The following is a 20,689-nucleotide window of genomic DNA, read 5'->3' on the forward strand; positions in this document are numbered from 1 at the left end:
CTTCCATTTATTCCATTCCAGCCATACAATGAGCCCACCCTCCTATAGCTCCTCCCACCAGCCTCCTCTGGAGTAAAGTCATACCATATAAAAAAAATAATCATGACAGCTGTGATGGAAACAGGTCGTTTTGGTACAGTTTTATAAATATCGACATATCATTTGTCCGTCCGATAGGGTGGGATATTTTTTTGTGTCTGTAAAATTGATGAACTTCACAGGGTGGTGCAAGTGTACACTGACTTTGATGCTCCTTTCCAATAAATATCGATGGTCTTATTCTGGTGACATGGGGATTGATGCTTGACTACCGTTTAAAAATGTTTAAATAGTCTCGCTCATATCCATAATAACCTTATCATGTTGACTAGCTTACCCGCACAGCCTACCCACATTGTATCTGCAAGTTGTTAGCTAGAGCGCACGTGCCAAGACCTGATTGCACACATTTGCTATTTTAACGCAATAGTTTTTGTGACAAAACTATCGGGTGAGTTGAAATGTGATGGAAACACATTGAACTTTAAATTGTTATTCAGTACATGAAAATCTGTCGCCAAATTGGATGGAAACCTAGCTATTGTAACGATGTGCGCTGAGCGTCGGGAAGCAAGTTCAGGGAGTGAATACATATAATAAATAAATGAACAAAACAAGAAACACGAACAGCGCACCGACATGAAATAGGAACAATGACTACTGGGGAAGACACCAAAGGGAGTGGCATACAGTTGAAGTCGGAGGTTTACATACACTTATGTTGGAGTCATTAAAACTCGTTAATCAACCACTCCACAAATGTCTTGTTAACAAACTATAGTTTTGGCAAGTCGGTTAGGACATCAACTTTGTGCCTGACGCTAGTCATTTTTCCAACAATTGTTTACAGACAGATTATTTCACTTATTGTATTTCTGTATCACAATTGTATCACTGTATCACAATTCCAGTGGTTCAGAAGTTTATATACAATTAGTTGACTGTGCCTTTAAACAGTTTTAAACTGCTTGGAAAAGCTTTAGAAGCTTCTGATCGGCTAATTGACATCATTCGAGTCACTTGGAGGTGTACCAATGGATGTATTTCAAGGCCTACCATCAACCTTAGTGCCTCTTTGCTTGATATCATGAGAAAATCAAAAGAAATCAGCCAAGACCTCAGATTTTTTTTGAAGAAGTCTAATTCATCCTTGGGAGCAATTTCCAAATGCCTGAAGGCTTGTTCATCTGTACAAACTTGTTCATCTGTACAAACAATACTACGCAAGTATAATCACCATGGGACCACACAGCCGTCATACCTCTCAGGAAGGAGACGTGTTCTGTCTCCTAGAGATGAACATACTTTGATGCGAAAAGTGCAAATCAGTCCCAGAAAAAGAGCAAAGGATTTTGTGAAGATGCTGGAGGAACCGGGTACAAAAGTGTCTATATCCACAGTAAAATGAGTGTTATAGCGACATAACCTGAAAGGCCACTCAGCAAGGAAGAAGCCACTGCTCCAAAACCGCCATATCCTTTTGGAGAAACGTCCTCTGGTCTGATGAAACAAAAATAGAACTGTTTGGCCATAATGACCATCATGTTGGGAGGAAAAAGGAGGAGGCTTGCAAGCCGAAGAACACCATCCCAACTGTGAAACATGGAGATGGCAGCATCATGTTGTGGGGGTGCTTTGCTGCAGGAGGAACTGGTGCACTTTACAAAATAGATGGCATTATAAGAAAGGAAAATGATGTGGATATATTGAAGCAACATCTCAAGACATCAGTCATGAAGTTAAAGCTTGGTCACAAATGGGTCTTCCAAATGGACAATGACCCCAAGCATACTTCCAAAGTTGGTGCACAAAGTCAAGGTATTGGAATGGCCATCACAAAGCCCTGACCCTCAACCCGATAGAAAATGTGTGGGTAGAATTGAAAAAGCGTGTGCGAGCAAGGAGGCCTACAAACCTGACTCAGTTACACCCGCTCTGTCAGGAGGAATGGGCTAAAATTCACCCAACTTAATGTGGGAAGCTTGTGGAATGCTACCCAAAAAGTTTGACCCAAGTTAAACCATTTAAAGGCAATGCTACCAAATACTAATTGAGTGTATGTAAACTTCTGACCCACTGGGAATGTGATGAAAGAAATAAAAGATTAAATAAATCATTCTCTCTACTATTGTTCTGACATTTCACATTCTTAAAATAAAGTGGTGATCCTAACTGACCTAAAACAGGGAATATTTACTAGGATTAAATGTCAGGAATTTTGAAACAGAGTTTAAATGTATTTGGCTAAGGTGTATGTAAACTTCTGACTTTTATATAGGGCAGGTTATCAAGGACGTGATGGAGTCCAGGTGAGTGTCATAATGCACATAACGATGATGACAGGTGCGCGCCATAACAGCATAGCAGCCTGGTTACCTAGAGGCCGGAGAGGGAGCACACTTGACAGCTATGGATATTGATTACTGCATTGTTGGGCTTGGAGCTTGCAAGAGATGCATTTCACTGTACTTGTGCACGTGACATTAAACATTTGAACTTGAATTACCTTAGTGGACAACTCAACCAAAATGTAAATCAAAACTAGACGTTGAACTGACGTCTGTGCCCAGTGAGTAGCTTCTCTTACTTCACAACACAAAAAGCAGGATATAAGCTCACAGCCAAGTACACTTTCTCACATATGTTTTTTTATAATCATATCAAAATAGAATTAAGTGGAAATTATCACAACATTCATTTTTTGATAACTCAAAACAAAACAGACAATAACTAATTACAGTTGAAAGAAGGCATTATGGAATATGCCACATTTTCTATATTTGGCTGGTAGTTAGGTTCCACACACAAGCACTGAGCTTCTTTGCTTGACACATCTAACCCATGCTGATTTTATTATCTGAAACTTTTATCAGGGCACTTCTTTTCTTCAAATTGTAGTGTTAGATTGTTCACCAAATAGTTTTACAAAACTTCCTTGTAAAATCCATAGGATACTAATAAACAAAGCTCAAACCCTTTTTTTTAGGACAACTTACTGTTAATCAATATTAAATGTCAACCTTTTGTAGCAAAGGGGTGTTAAAACGAGGATTACTGTCACACTGTATGATTTCTCCATAATCCCTGCTTTAGCTGGGTCACAATACTGCGGTCTCAGTCTGGGGCGTGTTTGTGTGTGCTGTCACAAACTGACAGAGAGAGTGCATAGTGCATAATTCTCTGTGTTAAAAATGACAATGTCTCCTATTCCAGTACCCTTGCTGTGTCTGTCTGCCTTTATTAAATAAAGTAACACACAGACTCAGGATACACAAGGTCTGATTCTCTACTGTTCCCTATGCAGACATGGACTGGTTAGCAATGAGCATTGTGAATAAGGGACTACCTGACTTATGGATTCATGAGTGTTAGTGATCAAACACATAAATATGATTCTGTTCACATACTTACAATTACTCAAATGGGCATACACACTCAAATTCTACACACGCTTGAGCACAGACATGCACATACACATGCACACCCACATTGACACACAAAGTTATACAACGACACAAAGTCATTACCATAACTTGTCTATCATACAGACAGTGAATGGCAGGCAACAGACAACACCTTTTCCCTTTTCAAAGCTTTTCATTGTAGTTACATTGGGCTCAATTCAATCAGATCCGTGTTCGCTTTAGCCGGTTGTTTTGGCGATTTAGGGCTGTCAAATCCGTAAGTGGCTCCCAGCAATATACCTAACGTCTCATTAACAGAAATGCTTTTTGCAGCCTTGTTTACAAGTTGGAACACTGAGTTGTAATCTACACCTTGAATAGGATGATAGAAATCCTAATGTTTAATTCGTTTTTAATTTGAGTGTAATTATTTCTATATAGACTACACTTTATTTTCTGACTTTGAGCCAATTTGACGGCGCCAATCCTCCTCTAAAACCGCCAAAACATCCGCTATGCGGCTGTCTGCTATCGTCAGATAATGCTTGATCTGATTGAATCTAGACTATGGCCTGTGTGCACAAAGGCTGACAGCTCAAATTATATTGAGACCTGAAGAGGGGTCGATATTCAACCCCCAAAATGCTTCATATGTAGTAATCCTATTGATAATGAACACAGGAGACCTATGTGATATAAGGAATAAATAATGTTAAAGGCGGACATAAAGGTGTAATGCAACCCCTGTATAGCACCTTGCGTCTTTAACCACACTCTCCGAAAGAAGTGTGGAAGCCTCAGCTGAACATGAGAATGCAAACCTGTGCATGGAATTCCAGTGTTTCAGATCAAATTAAATACAATTAAATATCTTTATAGAAAACGAGATGAGACATTGACGAGACGAGACATATAGAGCGGCGTAAGTACAATGTAGGGATACTGCTCACATCAGTCGAGACTACCAGTCATTCCAACAGTCCTAGCTCATATAAATGTCATCATTTCTTTCCCATTGTTCCTGTAATATCTGCCCGCCATGGTATTTTCCTGGTCCTCTACCAGTGTATCCTTTCTAGTCGGAAAAAGAAAATGTATTCTTCCATGTCGGAACCCAGTGAGCAACATTTTTTAAATATGTACTTTTGAAATATACTTTCAAACAAAAACACGTATTTTCAGCATCTCCTGCTCATAGAAAAATGGGAGATTTGGACAGATATTTTTTTTTTAAATGCTCTCTCTCCTCTCGTTGACAAGCGTGATCAGTCCACTTCTTGGGAGTTATAATGAACCATGCCTCGGAAGAGCATACAAAGAGTTTTTAACCGACTTGATCTCTACGGACCGGAGTGGTTTTACTTCGCTGTTGAAAAGTCATGAGGGAGGTCCAATAGCGCTGTCCAGCAATAGTCCAACATCCTTGTGAACGTTCCAACGGTCTTCCAGTGTTCCAATGATATCTCCCAAAGTCCTAATGTTGTTTGAATGTTCTCTTCCAACGTTCCACTGTTCTTGATCCAACTGGGGGAACATCTTGTTGTTAAAAGGAGATCATCTTTTGACGGATCAGACAAATGTTGATGGATCACCTCAGCCTCGTATGTATTTACATCCCATTCTTCTTGTCCCATATTTCTTTCTGTCCAAGGGTTGTTTTGGGTTCACCAGACAATCATTAGTACTATTAGGGAATAACTCACGGTCATAGGATGGGCAGGTTACTGACACATGAATATAAACTCATAAGAAAGGAATTAACTGCTTGGTGTCGCCACTGGATTGTCCAGAACAAAGACCGAGCACCTCACTCCCTGGATGAGAAGGAGAAACAGATATATATTTTTAAATGGTTACATTCTAGACCCGGCTCGTAGTTTTTGTATATGAATATACACTTTTCTTTGGAAAGTATTTGAAAAGATTAGGAAAGGATTTGAAAACTGTGTAAATACTTTCCCCAAAAAAGTATTTTAAAGTGTTGGTATTTGAAAGTACTTGGAAAGTATTTGAATGGGTTTGGAAGTATTTATGTTAGAACGGATAGAAACTCTCTTACCTGCAGAGAGATTGTAGGTTCTACATTAGCATTGCTCTCATTGCAGCCTTGCTGATGCGCTTGCGGTTGTTCTTCCTCATTCTCTTCCTAGGTGGGCCGGGCCGAGCAGGTGGCCGGGGACCAGCCAGGTCTGAGGGCGCTCGCGTTGAAGTGGGCGACACTGTGTCTGGGAGAACAAGAATGCAGTTTGGAATACAATTTAAACTGAGAAACATAAGTCCAAAACACATGCTAGCTCACAATGTTCTCTGTCTACCTGTTCTTTGTGTGGTGGTTTGAGATTGATGATGTTTATGATTAGGCCGAGGGTACTTCTGCTCCTCTTCTTCTTGCTGTTGTTTCTGTTGCTCCCGTCTCAGGTGCAGTCTAACCTTCTCATCGTCCAGTCTCCTGTGGAGTAACAACAGCTCCTTCCTCTCCTGCTCCAGCTTCTCCTGTTCCAGTTGGAGAGCGTGCTGGAGCCTCCTCTCTGAATCGGGGGTCTCATTGTCTTTACGTATTTGATCGGCTTCCTCAAGGGGAGGGAATCTGCTCTCGGGCCTCTGATTGGTTTCCTCTGTAGGATAGAATCGCTGTTCCATTCTTTGATTGGCTCCCTCTCTGCTTTTGGTTTCTTCTGAGGAGGAGTTGGTCCCATGTCGCTGTTGCTTTGATGTGTTGGTGCGTAGCGAGGGACTCTGTGTTTGTGTGGGTTGTCTATGTGTTACCTGGTCTCCCCCCTCACTGAGACTCAGACTTCCCTGCTGCCTATCTCCCCTACTGACATTACCCTCAGTGATTTTAAATAGTGTGTCCCCTCGTGTCTCGACCCCGTCTCTCTTCTCGTGGTCAAGTTGTGCCATGTCGATGTCCATTGCGGTTGTAGTGCCGTTGACACTACTACTGTCTCTCCCCTCCTCCATGTCATCGTGATGTCGACGTTCGGTCCACTCCTTAGCTCCCAGCTGGCTGGTGGCGTTAAGCACCCACTGAGGATCCATCTTGTCATGGTCTAGCCCATAGCCTCCTTTCCCCGCCCCTGCGTCTGAGGAGGTGTCCTTGGGGTTCCAGTGCTGGTCCAGCAGGTCTTCCAGCTGGATCCTCTGGTTGTGCTTCAGCTCATCTCTGCGGTGCAGCTCCTCCTTGGATCTGGCCTTGGCTGGATGCCCCTCTCCTTTGTTGTCTTTCTGCTGTCTGCGGGGCGTGGACTTCTTCCTGGGGATGGCCGGGGGGCGAGGGGCGGGCTGGCAGCGACACTCCACATGGTCGTGGACCGAGACGACGGCCTTGGAGTAGTTGGGCCGCTTCTCCACGTACTGGATCTTCATCACCTAGTGAGGAGGAGGTGGAGGAGATTAGCTCTGCGGAAGTGCAGAATTCAAAATGACTAAACCGCCTTTAATATTTTTTTTTTCATGTAATGACTAACCTTTTATTTGACCAGGTAGGCCTAAGTTAGCTGTGAACATTCTCTACAGAAACAACCTGGGCAATAGTTTCAGGGTAGGGGACATGGGTTGAGATGGGGGGTGGTGTATATGTACCTGTAGGTGCCTGGTGTGCGTCAGCACGGGGACACACTGCAGGCTCTTGGTGTTGCAGCAGCCGGAGCATCGCTGTACCTCTACACAGGGAGGCCACAACATGAAGTTGGCGTTGCTGCGGTCCAACATGGCACGGGTCACCTCCATCACCTCTGTCCTCACCTTACATAGCGCCTGCTGAGCCGGCTGGGCGTCTGAGACAACAAAGACAAACAGACCATTTAAAACGTCTTTTTTTTAAAGTCACATATAACTTAAAGGTTTCATAAGATGGGACAGTGTACATTAATCAACATATCAGGCACATAATTGTAAATGTGCTGGAGTTAGCCTCAGGCTTAATGTTAAAAGCATACCCTCTACACTGCTCAGTGCCTACAAAACAGCCAGCACATAGGCCTCAAAATGTAGAAAACATTTAGTTTACACTAATTATACTTACACTGTTTATATTACTTATGCTGTTTAAATAAATCACATGCTATTGAAACAGTGTATGCATGAGTCTCCATACTGTACTTGCTGCAGCTGAACTATTTGGAGTGTAACTTGGAGTTGCACGTCGTATTTGTGTTTGTTCAGCAAATAACTAATGAATCAGTGACATACTTTAGATGTTTCTTTGCTAAAATATGCATTGCGCAACTCAGTTTGGATTAGATACAGCTGTCCAAAACCACCCAAGTCAACATGAGTGACGGAAATATGTGGAATTATAGCCTGGTGTCAGAGAAATATGAGGAAGGTGCAAACTCACCCAGACTCCTTGGTAGTCGGTTGCTAGTGTTGTTGGAGTGTTGTCCACTGGGCAAAAAATCTTCCGAAATATCCTCATCTGAGAAAAAAAACAATACACTCCAATATTAGTTTACAGATCGAATCAACTCATTACTTCAATTGTTTATTGTTATGACTTTTACTCTGTCTGTGTGCGTGTGTGTGCTCGCACGCGTCTGTGTATGGTGCATGTGTGTGTTTATGAGAGAGTTTGAAGCATTGTTTATGTTTCACTTCCCTGTAATATATGTCTGTGTGGGAATTTGTTTCTGTCATAACCTCATGTTTGGATGTTTTTGTACCTTGAGACGTTGATTACTTCACTCTTTGTTTCTCTTATCTCGTTGAGTTTGTATATACTGTTTACTGTGTGTGATGTTCGCTATTCAATGATGGGAATAAAATCTGGGCAATATGTGTATCTATTTAAGAAGTAATATAATAATAATAATATATGCCATTTAGCAGATGCTTTTATTCAAAGCGACTTACAGTCATGTGTGCATACATTCTACGTATGGGTGGTCCCGGGAATCGAACCCACTACCCTGGCGTTACAAGCGCCATGCTCTACCAACTGAGCTACAGAAGAAGTCTTTCTGCCCTCTGTGCCCCTGTGGGTCTGACGGTTTGTCTGTTAGTCAGTCTGAGATTCTGTAGTATTTACTGTGTGTGATTTTAACCTGTCCCTGTTGGGAATGAAATCTAGGCATCATGTGACAACGTTTTCATTATTTTCCCTCAGTCTCTGTTGGTCGGGTTAGTCTGAGAGAGCCTCCATCTCTTGGCGTGACCAGTGTGTCTGGTTTTCTTGTGATCCTGTACAGCTCAGTTGATAGAGTATTAGGCTTCGGAAACCAGGATGTGGGTTTGAATCCTGGGGCAACCCATACGTTAAAATACATGCACCTATGACAGTAGGTCTCTTTGTAAACAAACTCTGCTAAATGGCATAGGCATGTTGATGAGTATCAGTATAGTACAACGTTAGAGATATTTACCTACGGAGTCACTGAGCAGCAGCAGCTGCAGGTCCTCTATGGAAGAGATAGGGTTGCTCCTAACCAGCTCCACCAAACCTGGAGGGAGAGGATCCCCCTGAGAGAAAGAGATGAGACAGGAATAAAACTAGATTCTCCCAAATCCGATATTTTCTCAGCTTCCCAATTTATTCTGTGTAGAAACGGAAGCAAAGGGACAACAGCAGTGGTACATGTAAGCTCCCAAGTGGCGCAGCGGTCTAAAGCACTGCATCTAAGTGCTAAAGGCGTCACTACAGACACCCTACACTACACAACCGGCCGTGTTTGGGAGTCCCATAGTCGTCCGGGTTTGGCTGTCATTGTAAATAAAAATGTGTTCTTAATTGACTTGCCTAGTTAAATAAGTATTTTTTTTATTTCTACATTTTTTAAAAGTAAAAATACTTTAAAGTACTACTTAAGTAATTTGTGGGGGTATCTGTATTTTACTTGACTATTTCAGAAATGACTTACTTTTAATTCACTACATTCCTAAAGAAAATAATGTGCTTTTTACTCCATACATTTTCTCTGGTTAGGGGGTAACCCGACTTACCCCCCCTAATCATAAATGAAACAAGAGGATGAAGGAAATGGCTGCTTGGATTCACAATGGCCACTAAGAGGGGGTGAATGACTATTGGCCTTGTGTCACCTCATCTGCTAATACTTAGGGGTCACAGGAGTCAGGAAGGGTTCAGGAAGTAGTGGGGGATGGAGTGATTGAGAGGAGGAGGAGGAGAGGTGGATCAGAACAGAGAGATGGACATCAGGGGGAATAATGGAGGGGTGGATGGAAGAAAGGAGAAGAAGTTGCATCCAACTCTTGCTAGCTGGGTCTACCACTGTTTGACCTATTGGGTTCGAATCCTGGGTCTCCTGCACACCACAAAACTGGGTTAGCCTGTTGAGCTAATGTCTAGGCATTAATTCAGGGAGCTAACACAAGCTGAACGACCTCTGTCTGTTGCATTAATTCATTCAGTTTCTTGTGAGAATAAGCCCTTTGGGGAGCGCTTTGAGGAGGAAGAAGCCATCCGTGAACGGCATTCACACACTATTCATGTACATACCATTGACTTTTCCCCATTGTTGTTGGGCACTGCACAAAGTCAAGTCATACAAAAGGAAAATGCCATGAGTTAAATTAACATCTCTATTTATGTAGTGATGCCCCTGAGGAGCCATCCCAGTGATTTCCTCTCCTTGGCCCCAGTCTAAGGCTGAGGCCCGAAAAGCACCTACTTCCTTAATGCACTACTTTTGACCAGAGCCATATGAGCCCTGGTCAAAAGTAGTGCCCTCTAAAGTGAATAGGGTGGCATTTGGGGTGCATTCAAATTGTGCTGGCTGCACACTATGGTCTGGGCCTTTGTTCATAGGGTGGCCACTGTCATGGCGATTTGTGTCTGAGCAGGAAAAATGAAATAAACACTTTACCCCGTGCAACTGCTAAACAAACCTGACGTAAACAGAAAATCATAACATTTACCCTATAATACCATAGGAGTCCAGGAGTTACTCTGGTCCTAATTTGGTGAACTCTAAATCAAAACTCTAAATCACATGCACGCTCGCACACGCGCACACACACACACACACACACAAATAAGCATCTGACTGAGTCACGTGGAAGTTCTGGAACAGTCAGTGTCTTCTAAAATCTACGGTCATTTTGCAGATCACACAGGCTGAGACAGGCACTTATTTTAGAGTGTTCATACAGTAGATCTCCATCTCTCTGAACAGAGACAGGCCTAGGTTGCATCTCAACTGGCATCGTATTTCATACATACTGTAGTGCACTAATTTTGACCAGACCCCTATCGGACTTAAGTAGTGCACTAAACAGGGAATATAGTGCCATCTGGGAAAAGCCTTAGTGATGTTTCATGGGAAGTGGGTTGAGCTGAGGAATGTCAGGGACAGGCTATAGGAGTAGAGAGGTAAGGAGTAATGATACATAATTATGGGTCTAGTTTTTCTGCCTGCCAGCATGCAAGTGTATATATGCAAGTGTACACACACACATACAAATGCACAAACACATGCACACACACACACACACATACGGGTGAACATGTGCACACTGCACATTCTCACATGCAATCCCTAAAACCATGCCTATGAGCACATGATTTATGCATATGTTTATAGGAACACACACAAACATATTCAGACATTACATTATACAGCTTGACTCCATTCTGTGGGATACATATACATGACTGAGCGGTTTCCTTTCTCTCTGGCAAGTGAGTTAGGACACATGAATCTATTTCATTTCCGGGACACACTTGTGGACTTGTTTACATGCTGCTATGCGGTTAGTTGTTTTTACTTTTTCATTCTTGTTTAATATATATATTTTTTTCAGTAGCTGGACTTTTTTCAATCAACTTTTTCATCCTGGATGCTTTATCTGGACTTGGTTCTATATGACCTCCACCAGCCAAAGCTAAGTAATAACATTAACATGCCTTCTAATTTTTTTACTTTATGCCTTCTAATTGTAGTCGCTGTGCTCATAATATACAAGAGAACTATCGCCTTATGGTGAGGATAGCCGTGCTGAATCATCCAACTATCATACACTGTTTACCAGGGGGCAGGGCTACCAACGTTAAGGCTAATCTGAAGATGGTGCTGGCTAAAGGCTAAAACTGGTGAGTGTAGAGAGTATAGGGATATTGTTATTCAGGTCGGCACCAACGATGTTAGGATGAAACAGTCAGAGGTCACCAAGCGCAATATAGCTTCAGCGTGTAAATCAGATAGAAAGATGTGTTGGCATCGAGTAATTGTCTCAGGTCCTCTCCCAGTTAGGGGGAGTGATGCGCTCAATCGCTGGTTGAAAACTGTTTTCTGCCCCTCCCAAAATATAGAATTTGTAGATAATTGGCACTCTTTCTGGGACTCACCCACAAACAGGACCAAGCCTGGTCTGCTGAGGAGTGACTGACTCCATCCTAGCTGGAGGGGTGCTCTCATCTTATCTATGAACATAGGAAGGGCTCTAACTCCTCAAGCTCCACAATGAGAGAGTGCAGGTCAGGCTGTTAGCCAGCCTGCCAGCTTAGTGGAGTCTGCCACTAGCACAGTCAGTGTAGTCAGCTCAGCTATCCCCATTGAGACTGTGTCTGTGCCTCAATCTAGGATGGGCAAAACTAAACATGGCGGTGTTCGCTCTAGCAATCTCACTGGAACAAAGACCTCCTCCATTCCTCTCATTATTGAAAGAGATAGGGCTACTTAATGTTAGATCCCTCACTTCCAAGGCAGTTATAGTCAATGAACTAATCACTGATCATAATCTTGATGTGATTGGCCTGACTGAAACATGGCTTAAGACTGATGAATGTACTGTGTTAAATGAGGCCTCTCATCCTGGTTACACTAGTGACCATATCCCCTGCGCATCCCGCAAATGCTGAGGTGTTGCTAACATTTACGATAGTAAATTTCAATTTACAAAAACAAAATTACAGCATTTTGTCTTTTGAGCTTCTAGTCATGAAATCTATGCAGCCTACTCAATCACTTTTTATAGCTACTGTTTCCAGGGCTCCTGGGCCATATACAGCGTTCCTCATTGAGTTCCCTGAATTCCTATCGGACCTTGTAGTCATGGCAGATAACATTTACATTTTTGGCGACTTTAATATTCACGATGGAAAAGTCCACAGACCCACTCCAAAAGGCTTTGGTTTTGTCCAACATGTCTCGAGACCTACTCACTGCCACAGTCATACTCTGGACCTAGTTTTGTCCCGTGGAATAAATATTGTGGATCTTAATGTTGTTCCTCGTAATCCTGGGCTATCAGACCACCATTTTATTACGTTTGCAATCGCAAGAAATAATCTGCTCAGACCCCAACCAAGGATCATCAAAAGCCGTGCTATAAATTCTCAGACAACCCAAAGATTCCTAGATGCCCTTCCAGACTCCCTCCACCTACCCAAGGACGTCAGAGTACAAAAATCGGTTAACCACCTGACTGAGGAACTCAATGTAACCTTGCGTAATACCCTAGATGCAGTCGCACTCCTAAAAACAAAAAACATTTGTCATAAGAAACTAGCTCCCTGGTATACAGAAAATACCCGAGCCCTGAAGCAAGCTTCCAGAAAATTGGAAGGGAAATGGCGCTACAACAAACTGGAAATCTTCCGATAGCTTGGAAAGAGAGTACCGTGCAGTATCAAAAAAGAGCCTTCGCTGCTGCTCAATCATCCTATTTTTCCAACTTAATTGAGGAGAATAATGACAATCTAAAATGTATTTTTGATACTGTTGCAAAGCTAACTAAAAAGAAGCATTCCCCAAGAGAGGATCGCTTTCACTTCAGCAGTGATTAAATTCATGAACTTCTTTGACAAAAATATCATGATCATTAGAAAGCAAATTACGGACTCCTCTTTAAATTTGCGTATTTCTCCAACGCTCAGTTGTCCTGAGTCTGCACAACACTGCAAGGACCTAGGAACAAGACACTCAAGTTTTTTAATATTATATCTCTTGACACATTGATGAAAATAGTCATGGCCTCAAATCCTGCATACTGGACCCTATTCCAACTAAACTACTGAAAGAGATGCTTCCTGTGCTTGGCCCTCCTATGTTGAACATAATAAACGCCTCCCTATCCACCAGATGTGTACCAAACTCACTAAAAGTGGCAGTAATAAAGCCTCTCTTGAAAAAAACAAATCTTGACCAAGAAAATATAAAAAACTATTGGCCTATATCAAATCTCCCAATCCTCTCAATTCTTTGGGGAAAAGCTGTTGTGCAGCAAGTCACTGCCTTCCTGAAGACAAACAATGTTTACGGAATGCTTCAGTCCGGTTTTAGACCCCATCATAGCACTGAGACTGCATTCGTGAAGGTGGTAAATGACCTTTTAATGGTGTCAGATCATGCTCCTAGTAGACCTTAGACCTTAGTGCTGCATTGATCACCACATTGTTTTGGAGAGATTGGAAACCCAAATTGGTCAACACGGACAAGTTCTGGCTTAGTTTAGATCTTATGTATCGGAAAGATATCAGTTTGTCTCTGTGGATCGTTTGTCCTCTGACAAATCACCTGTAAATTTTGGTGTTCCTCAAGGTTCTGTTTTAGGACCACTATTGTTTTCACTATATATTTTACCTCTTGGTGAAGTCATTTGGAAACATAATGTTAACTTTCACTGCTATGCAGACAATACACAGCCGATACATTTTGATGAAACATGGTGAAGCCCCAAAATTGCCCTCCCTGGAAGCCTGTGTTTCAGACATAAGGAAGTGGATGGCGGCAAATGTTTTACTTTTAAACTCGGACAAAACAGAGATGCTAGTTCTAAGTCCCAAGAAACAAAGGGATCTTCTGTTGGATCTGACAATTAGTAATATTACCGGGGCTGAGTCTCAAATGAAACGGAGAAGGACCTCGGCGTTACTCTGGACGCTGATCTCTCTTTTGATGAACATATCAAGACATATCTGAACATATCCATCTACGTAACATTGCAAAATTCTGAAACTTTCTGTCCAAAAATTATGCAGAAAAATTCATCCATGTCACTTCTAGATTAGACTACTGCAATGCTCTACTTTCCGGCTACATGGATGAAGCACTAAATAACCTTCAGTTCGTGCTTAACACGGCTGCTAGAATCTTAATTAGAATCCAAAAATGTGATTATATTACTCCAGTGCTAGTCGCTCCACACTGGCTTCCTGTTAAGGCTAGGGCTGATTTCAAGATTTTACTGCTAAACTACAAAGCATTACATGGGCTTGCTCATACCTATCTTTCCGATTTGGTCCTGCCATACATACCTACATGTACACTGCAGTCACAAGATGCAGGCCTCCTTACTGTCCCTAGAATTTCTGAGCAAGAGCATAAATAACAATATGGGGATGAGGTAGTTGGGTGTGCTATTTACAGATTGGCTGTGTACAGGTACAAGCTGCTCTGACAGCTGATGCTTAAAGTTAGAGGGAGATATAAGACTCCAGTTTCAGTGATTTTTTTCAATTCGTTCCAGTCATTGGCAGCAGACAACTGTAAGGAAAGGCGGACAAAGGAAGTGTTGGCTTTGGGGATGACCAGTGAAATATACCTGCTGGAACGCGTGCTACGTTCTACGGGTGCTACGGGTGCTACGCGTGCTATGGTGACCATTGAGCTGAGATAGGTGGGACTTTACCTAGCAAAGACTTATAGATGACCTGGAACCAGTGGGTTTGGCGACAAATATGTAAATGAGAACCAGCCAACGAGAGCATACTGGTCGCAGTGGTGGATAGTAACCCATTTGAGTGGTGGATGGTAACCCACTCAACCCACTTGAGTGTCCGGGTTTGCGCACCCCACGAATTTGTGCAGTGGGGGAGATCTTTGTGGGTTATACTATCCCTTGTCTCAGGGTAGTAAGTTGGTGGTTTGAAGATATCCCTCTAGTGGTGTGGGGTGTGGCGGCTGTATTTTGGCAAAGTGGGTGGGGTTATATCCTGTCTGGTTGGCCCTGTCCGGGTGTATTTTTGGACGGGGCCACAGTGTCTCCCGAGCCCTCCTGTCTCAGCCTCCAGTATTTATGCTGCAATAGTTTGTGTTGGGTGACTAAGATCAGTCTGTTATATCTGGAGTATTTCTCCTGTCTTATCCGGTGTCCTGTGTGAATTTAAGTATGTTCCCTCTTTCTCTCTCTTCTCTCTTCTCTCAGAGGACAGTGCCTCAGGACTACCTGGCCTGATGACTCCTTGCTGTCCACCTGCTGCTGCTCCTGTTTCAACTGTTCTGCCTGCGACTATGGAACCCTGACCTGTTCACCGGACTTGCTACTATGACCCGGGCCTGCTGTTTTCGACTCTCTCTCTCTCAACCGCACCTGCTGTCTCTAACTCTGAATGATCGGTTATGAAAAGGCAACAGACATTTACTCCTGAGGTGCTGACCTGTTGCACCCTCTACAACCACTGTATTATTATTTGACCCTGCTGGTCATCTATGAACATTTGAACATCTTGACTGGCCACCCCTCAGAGCCTGGTTCCTCTCTAGGTTTCTTCCTAGGTTCCTACCTTTCTAGGGAGTTTTTCCTAGCAACCGTGCTTCTACATCTGCATTGCTTGCTGTTTGGGGTTTTAGCCTGGGTTTCTGTATGTCACTTTGTGACATTGGCTGATGTAAAAAGGGCTTCAGAAATACATTTGATATAGATGATTGAGGGAATTCCCTGATGGTATACCTCAAAGACACCTCATATGATAACTAGCTATAGGCATTTACACTGCAATGGACCACTGGATGGGAGGATGTATAGATAATATATGCCATTTAGCAGACGCTTTTATCCAAAGCGACTTACAGTCATGTGTGCATAGATTCTACGTATGGGTGGTCCCGGGAATCGAACCCACTACCCTGGCGTTACAAGCGCCATGCTCTACCAACTGAGCTACAGAAGGACCTGGATGACAGAGAACTACTTCAACTATACGTAACAATACCTTCTAATCAATCCTTACTGACACCTCCAACAACCTGTCCTCTGGGCAATTCATATGATTTGGGATGTTTTTTTGCGTCCCTCCGAGGCTGCCTCCAAAAGCCTAGTCTTTGACATGACAAATGTGGTGGACACCACACACCACTGGCAGCTCTGGGAAAAAGACACACTAGAGGAAGTCATAGATCTGATAGCATGAAAGCAACTAAATTGCATTCAAGGAAACCCAGGAAAGAAGGGGTGCGCCGAATTTCACCCTGTTTAAACATTCATTTCCCATAACTGAAGACTGAGTGTGTATATTGTCATGACCCACATAGTCAGAGCTTCGTTTCACTAAAGTCTCTTCCCACAGCCACTACTGCCAATTCCTGTGAATGTCCCAAAGATGGTCCAATGTAGCTCAGCTGGTAGAGTATAGTGCTTGCAATGCCAGGATAGTTGGTTAAACTCTTGGGACCATGTCAAATGTATGCACACATGACTGTAAGTTGTTTTGGATAAAGGTGTCCACAAAATGGCATATATACTGAGTGTACAAAACATTAAGAACACCTTCCTAACATTGAGTTGCACCCCCCCCCCCCCCCCCCTCCCGTCTTTTGCTCTCAGAACAGCCTCAATTCGGTGGGACATGGACTCTACAATGTGTTGAAAGCGTTCCACGGGGATAATGGCCCATGTTGACTCCAATGCTTCCCACAGTGGTGAAGTTGGCTGGATGTCCTTGGGTGGGGGACCATTATTGATACACACTCAGCAGAGTTGCAGTTCTTGACACAAACCAGTGCTCCTGGCACCTACTAACATACCCCGTTCAAAGGCACTTAAATATTTTGTATTGTCCATTCACCCTCTGAATGGCACATATATACAATCCAGGTCTCAATTGTCTCAAGGCTTAAAAATCCTCCTTTAACCTGTTTCCTCCCCTTCATCGACACGGATTGAAATCGATTTAACAAAGTGACATCAATAAGGGATTATAGCTTTCACCTGGATTCGCCTGGTCAGTCTATGTCATGGAAAGAGCAGGTGTCCTTAGTGTTTTGTACACTCAGTGTATATTATTATATTAAAGTTATGGCCTTTTTGGCCTCTTCTCAAGCCTATCAAAATGAGACCCTCATACTTTAATTATATCGCCTCTCAAAGATAACCATACGGGGACAGGACTCACCATGGTATAATTCACCATGCACTTGACATGTGTCATATGCAGGACGTATCCTGGGAAAGGAACTTTTAGGATACTTGCTGTGTATGCTACGATACAAAGTACATAGAATCGACTCTAGCAGTCGAGACGAAGCCCCTCTCTCCTTGAGTAAAAAAATGTTTTCCTATTCTTTTCAATGACTCAAGACAATAGTCAGCCATAGCATGATTAGAATGATTTATAGTTGTGTTGCTGTGACAAGCGCTCATCCTATTGCTAGCCTGTCGAATATCCCGTGGACACACACACACAAACACACACATTTGGTCTTGCTTAGCTCCCAGGCATGCTTCAGGATGGGTCTGGTGAGATTTTACATGGCCTCCACCTTCCACTCATATGATGTTTACCGACAGGTTTATGAGTTTAGACATCTGGAGAGGGGCCCATGTTGATCATGAGCATGTGGACAAGCGTTGGGGAGTTATGGGGCCCAACGAATGAGCGCATCATCAGAGCATGTGCCCCAAGCGTACCACAGAAAATGCAGGTTAATGGAGAAAGATTGTTATTTTCACTTTGGGATTCTGGACGATAAGAAGTTTATGTTCTGTAGATGGGTCTGCCATGTGCTGTAACTGTTCTATGGTTACCTTGCCAAGCAGGGCCCAATCAGATGTCCTCGCCACGAGGCCCTCACAGCCTGAAGTGAAACTCAGGACCGTTTCAAAATATATTTTATATAGAAGCATTAAAGCCATGAGATGAGCTGGCATAAGGTGTGGTTTAGATGATGAGCAGTTTATCTTACAAGACGCAGCTTAATTGCTATATACTTCATAATTACTCAATAATTATAAGTGAACATGTGGTTGTAGGCAACAGCCATACACTAAGCCTGGTTCACATTCATTTATTTTGTACAAAACAATATTGAATGTAACACCTTGGTGCCTTTTGTTTAGAGAGCACACAAGCCCCAGTGCAAACGTTGTTAAAATACAATGATCCTGAAATTCAACAATGGTCAATAATTGGGCCCTGGTATCAAATATGCTCAATAATGGTACATAATGTTAACATTCACAGTGAAATGAAACAAAGAAAATGAACTAAACAGAAAAACATATATTTGACAACGAACCGTTGAATGGGCAATTAGACCTATATTTTTAATTAATTGACTCCGTCACATACCTCTGCGCTGCCCGACCGCAGACATGTCGCAAACAACGCGAGCAGCTGAACCCAAACCCACGAGCTCATCTTGCTGCCCAGGCTGGATTCTCCGCGATAGACCAAGCATTTATGGAAACAGCACGAGTCTCTCCCTCAGCACTAAGCGCAGGGACAGCGGCTCGCTCTGTGGAATTGGAACTCCTGGCGTTGCGAGCAGACGGACACCCACTTGTCTCAGCAAAGTATATCCAGTCAATTAGCAATTGTTGCCTACTCAATTATACGCTTCCCACTTAGAACGTCCACCGAGCTCGAAATTCCACTGTCAGGGGACTAGGGGAGTAAGGCGACTTTTTTAAAGATGATTTGGTCCATCTTGAATTGATGTATTAAATCCCCAAGGAACTTTTTTGTGGTGTGTTCCAAATCTCCTGCGGTCAGGATGATAGTCTCAGATAGTTTGGTATCACACAATTCGAGTCACTAAAAGTCCTAGTGTGAAATTAAAACATCAAATGTTATAGCCGATGGCTTTAAAATAAACTTCAAACATTATCCAAAAAAAATAATCAATGTAATGAGAAAAACATCTTCTGACCAATTTAAATGACTTGCATATATAAAACAAAGCTTCCAAACAATATTATAGACTAGATCAGTCAAATGTTATTTACACATTAGTATAGGCTAATGCTAGGTTATCCCTCGAGACATCAACACTTTTCAAGTTGATTAAAATCCCTTTTTTTATGTTCCTTTTCCACGCGTTGTAGCCTTACATGAGGTTATTCTCTCCTTATAACGCGCCTCTAAGCGCAGCACAAGTGTGGTAGCATACAATGGGAGTTTGCTGTCCGCTCCTTCGTCACAGGCTTATCAATAGCCAAAGCTCTCTGTGGCGCGGTGCGCGTTAGCCCTGTTCCCTCCTGATTACGCCGCTACCGCATGGGACAGGAGAGCTGATTTCCTAGAGTTTGTACAGTATCTCTCCCGCCCCCTGAAGGCAGGACCTATACAAAAATGACTGACTGGGCTACTGCGTCTTGAGGGAAAGGTCTTAAAGGAGAAGTCTCGTATGAGTTATTGCAAGAGGTTATGTCTGCAATCATGTGTTAAAAGCTGCAATATGTATTTTTTTGGACGACCCAAACAAATTCACACAGAAATGTGTGTTATAGATATGTCATTCTCATTGAAAGCAAGTTTAAGAAGCGGTAGATATGTTCTACGTGCCATATTTCTAAGCTTTCCGTTCTTAAGTTTCGTTTTTGCATCTTTTACTTTCGGTTTTGTACACCAGCTTCAAACAGCTGAAAATATAATATTTTTGGTTATGGAAAATATGTTTCACAGCGGTTTAGATGGTACAAAGATTCTCTACACTACTCTACACTTGCTTGTCTGTCAAATAAACTGAACTTAGGTGAACTATTAGAATTTTAGCAACCAGGAAATTGCGATTTCAGCATGCTTTTAATAGCCTATTAGCACAGATGTTTGTAAGTACTGTAAAACAAATCCTGTTAATGTCATGGTTAATTACTGTATAATCAGCAGTAACATATTTATAAACTGAATATAGTATATTACCATAAATTACATTGCATTGTGGGAAAAATGTATACTTCGGGGAAATATTTTGTGTATTTTGGAATATTACTGTAAAAAATGCTGCATAACATACAGTAGCAGTTCACTTACTGTATTTGTGAATATTCAAATGAATAGGCCAGACTTAAAGCATACAGGCAACAAAATCAAAGCAAATCCTCTGAAGCAAGAAATAACGTTTTTTCTAATTATTATTATAAATGCAATATTTATTCTTAGTTAATCGGTACAACTCTGGCAGACTAAATATCCTGAATCTTCTGCACATGTGTATGTTCTCTACTTTATGCGGTGAGAACAGGCTACTCAGGCAAGGTGCTTGTTTAATAAAGTTAGATCAAAGCTGAATCCATGTCTGCATGATCACATAATGATAGTATTCTACATAACAGAACCGAATGTAATAGCA

General features: G+C 42.3%; 1 protein-coding gene across 2 annotated transcripts in view; it reads right to left on the reverse strand.

Annotated features, from left to right (window-relative positions):
* Positions 1 to 2,665: 2,665 nt before the first annotated feature.
* Positions 2,666 to 20,689, reverse strand: part of LOC118365152 (protein sprouty-like) — a 50,001-nt gene continuing 31,977 nt past the window's right edge. Inside the window, exons 1-7 of one of the 2 annotated variants that reach the window (XM_035747115.2) lie at positions 18,688 to 19,729; positions 8,804 to 8,900; positions 7,783 to 7,860; positions 7,026 to 7,219; positions 5,759 to 6,812; positions 5,503 to 5,668; positions 2,666 to 5,257 (exon numbers count right to left, since the gene is read on the reverse strand). In XM_035747115.2, the coding sequence (XP_035603008.1) occupies positions 5,523 to 5,668; positions 5,759 to 6,812; positions 7,026 to 7,219; positions 7,783 to 7,860; positions 8,804 to 8,900; positions 18,688 to 18,756 (1,638 nt within the window). In that variant the 5' untranslated portion in view covers positions 18,757 to 19,729 and the 3' untranslated portion in view covers positions 2,666 to 5,257; positions 5,503 to 5,522. Of the gene's footprint in view, positions 5,258 to 5,502; positions 5,669 to 5,758; positions 6,813 to 7,025; positions 7,220 to 7,782; positions 7,861 to 8,803; positions 8,901 to 18,687; positions 19,730 to 20,689 lie in introns of those variants that run through there. The other variant, XM_035747116.2, reaches the window with a different exon arrangement.

The sequence above is a fragment of the Oncorhynchus keta genome, chromosome 32 (genome assembly GCF_023373465.1).
Source record: "Oncorhynchus keta strain PuntledgeMale-10-30-2019 chromosome 32, Oket_V2, whole genome shotgun sequence".
Lineage (NCBI taxonomy): Eukaryota > Metazoa > Chordata > Actinopteri > Salmoniformes > Salmonidae > Oncorhynchus > Oncorhynchus keta.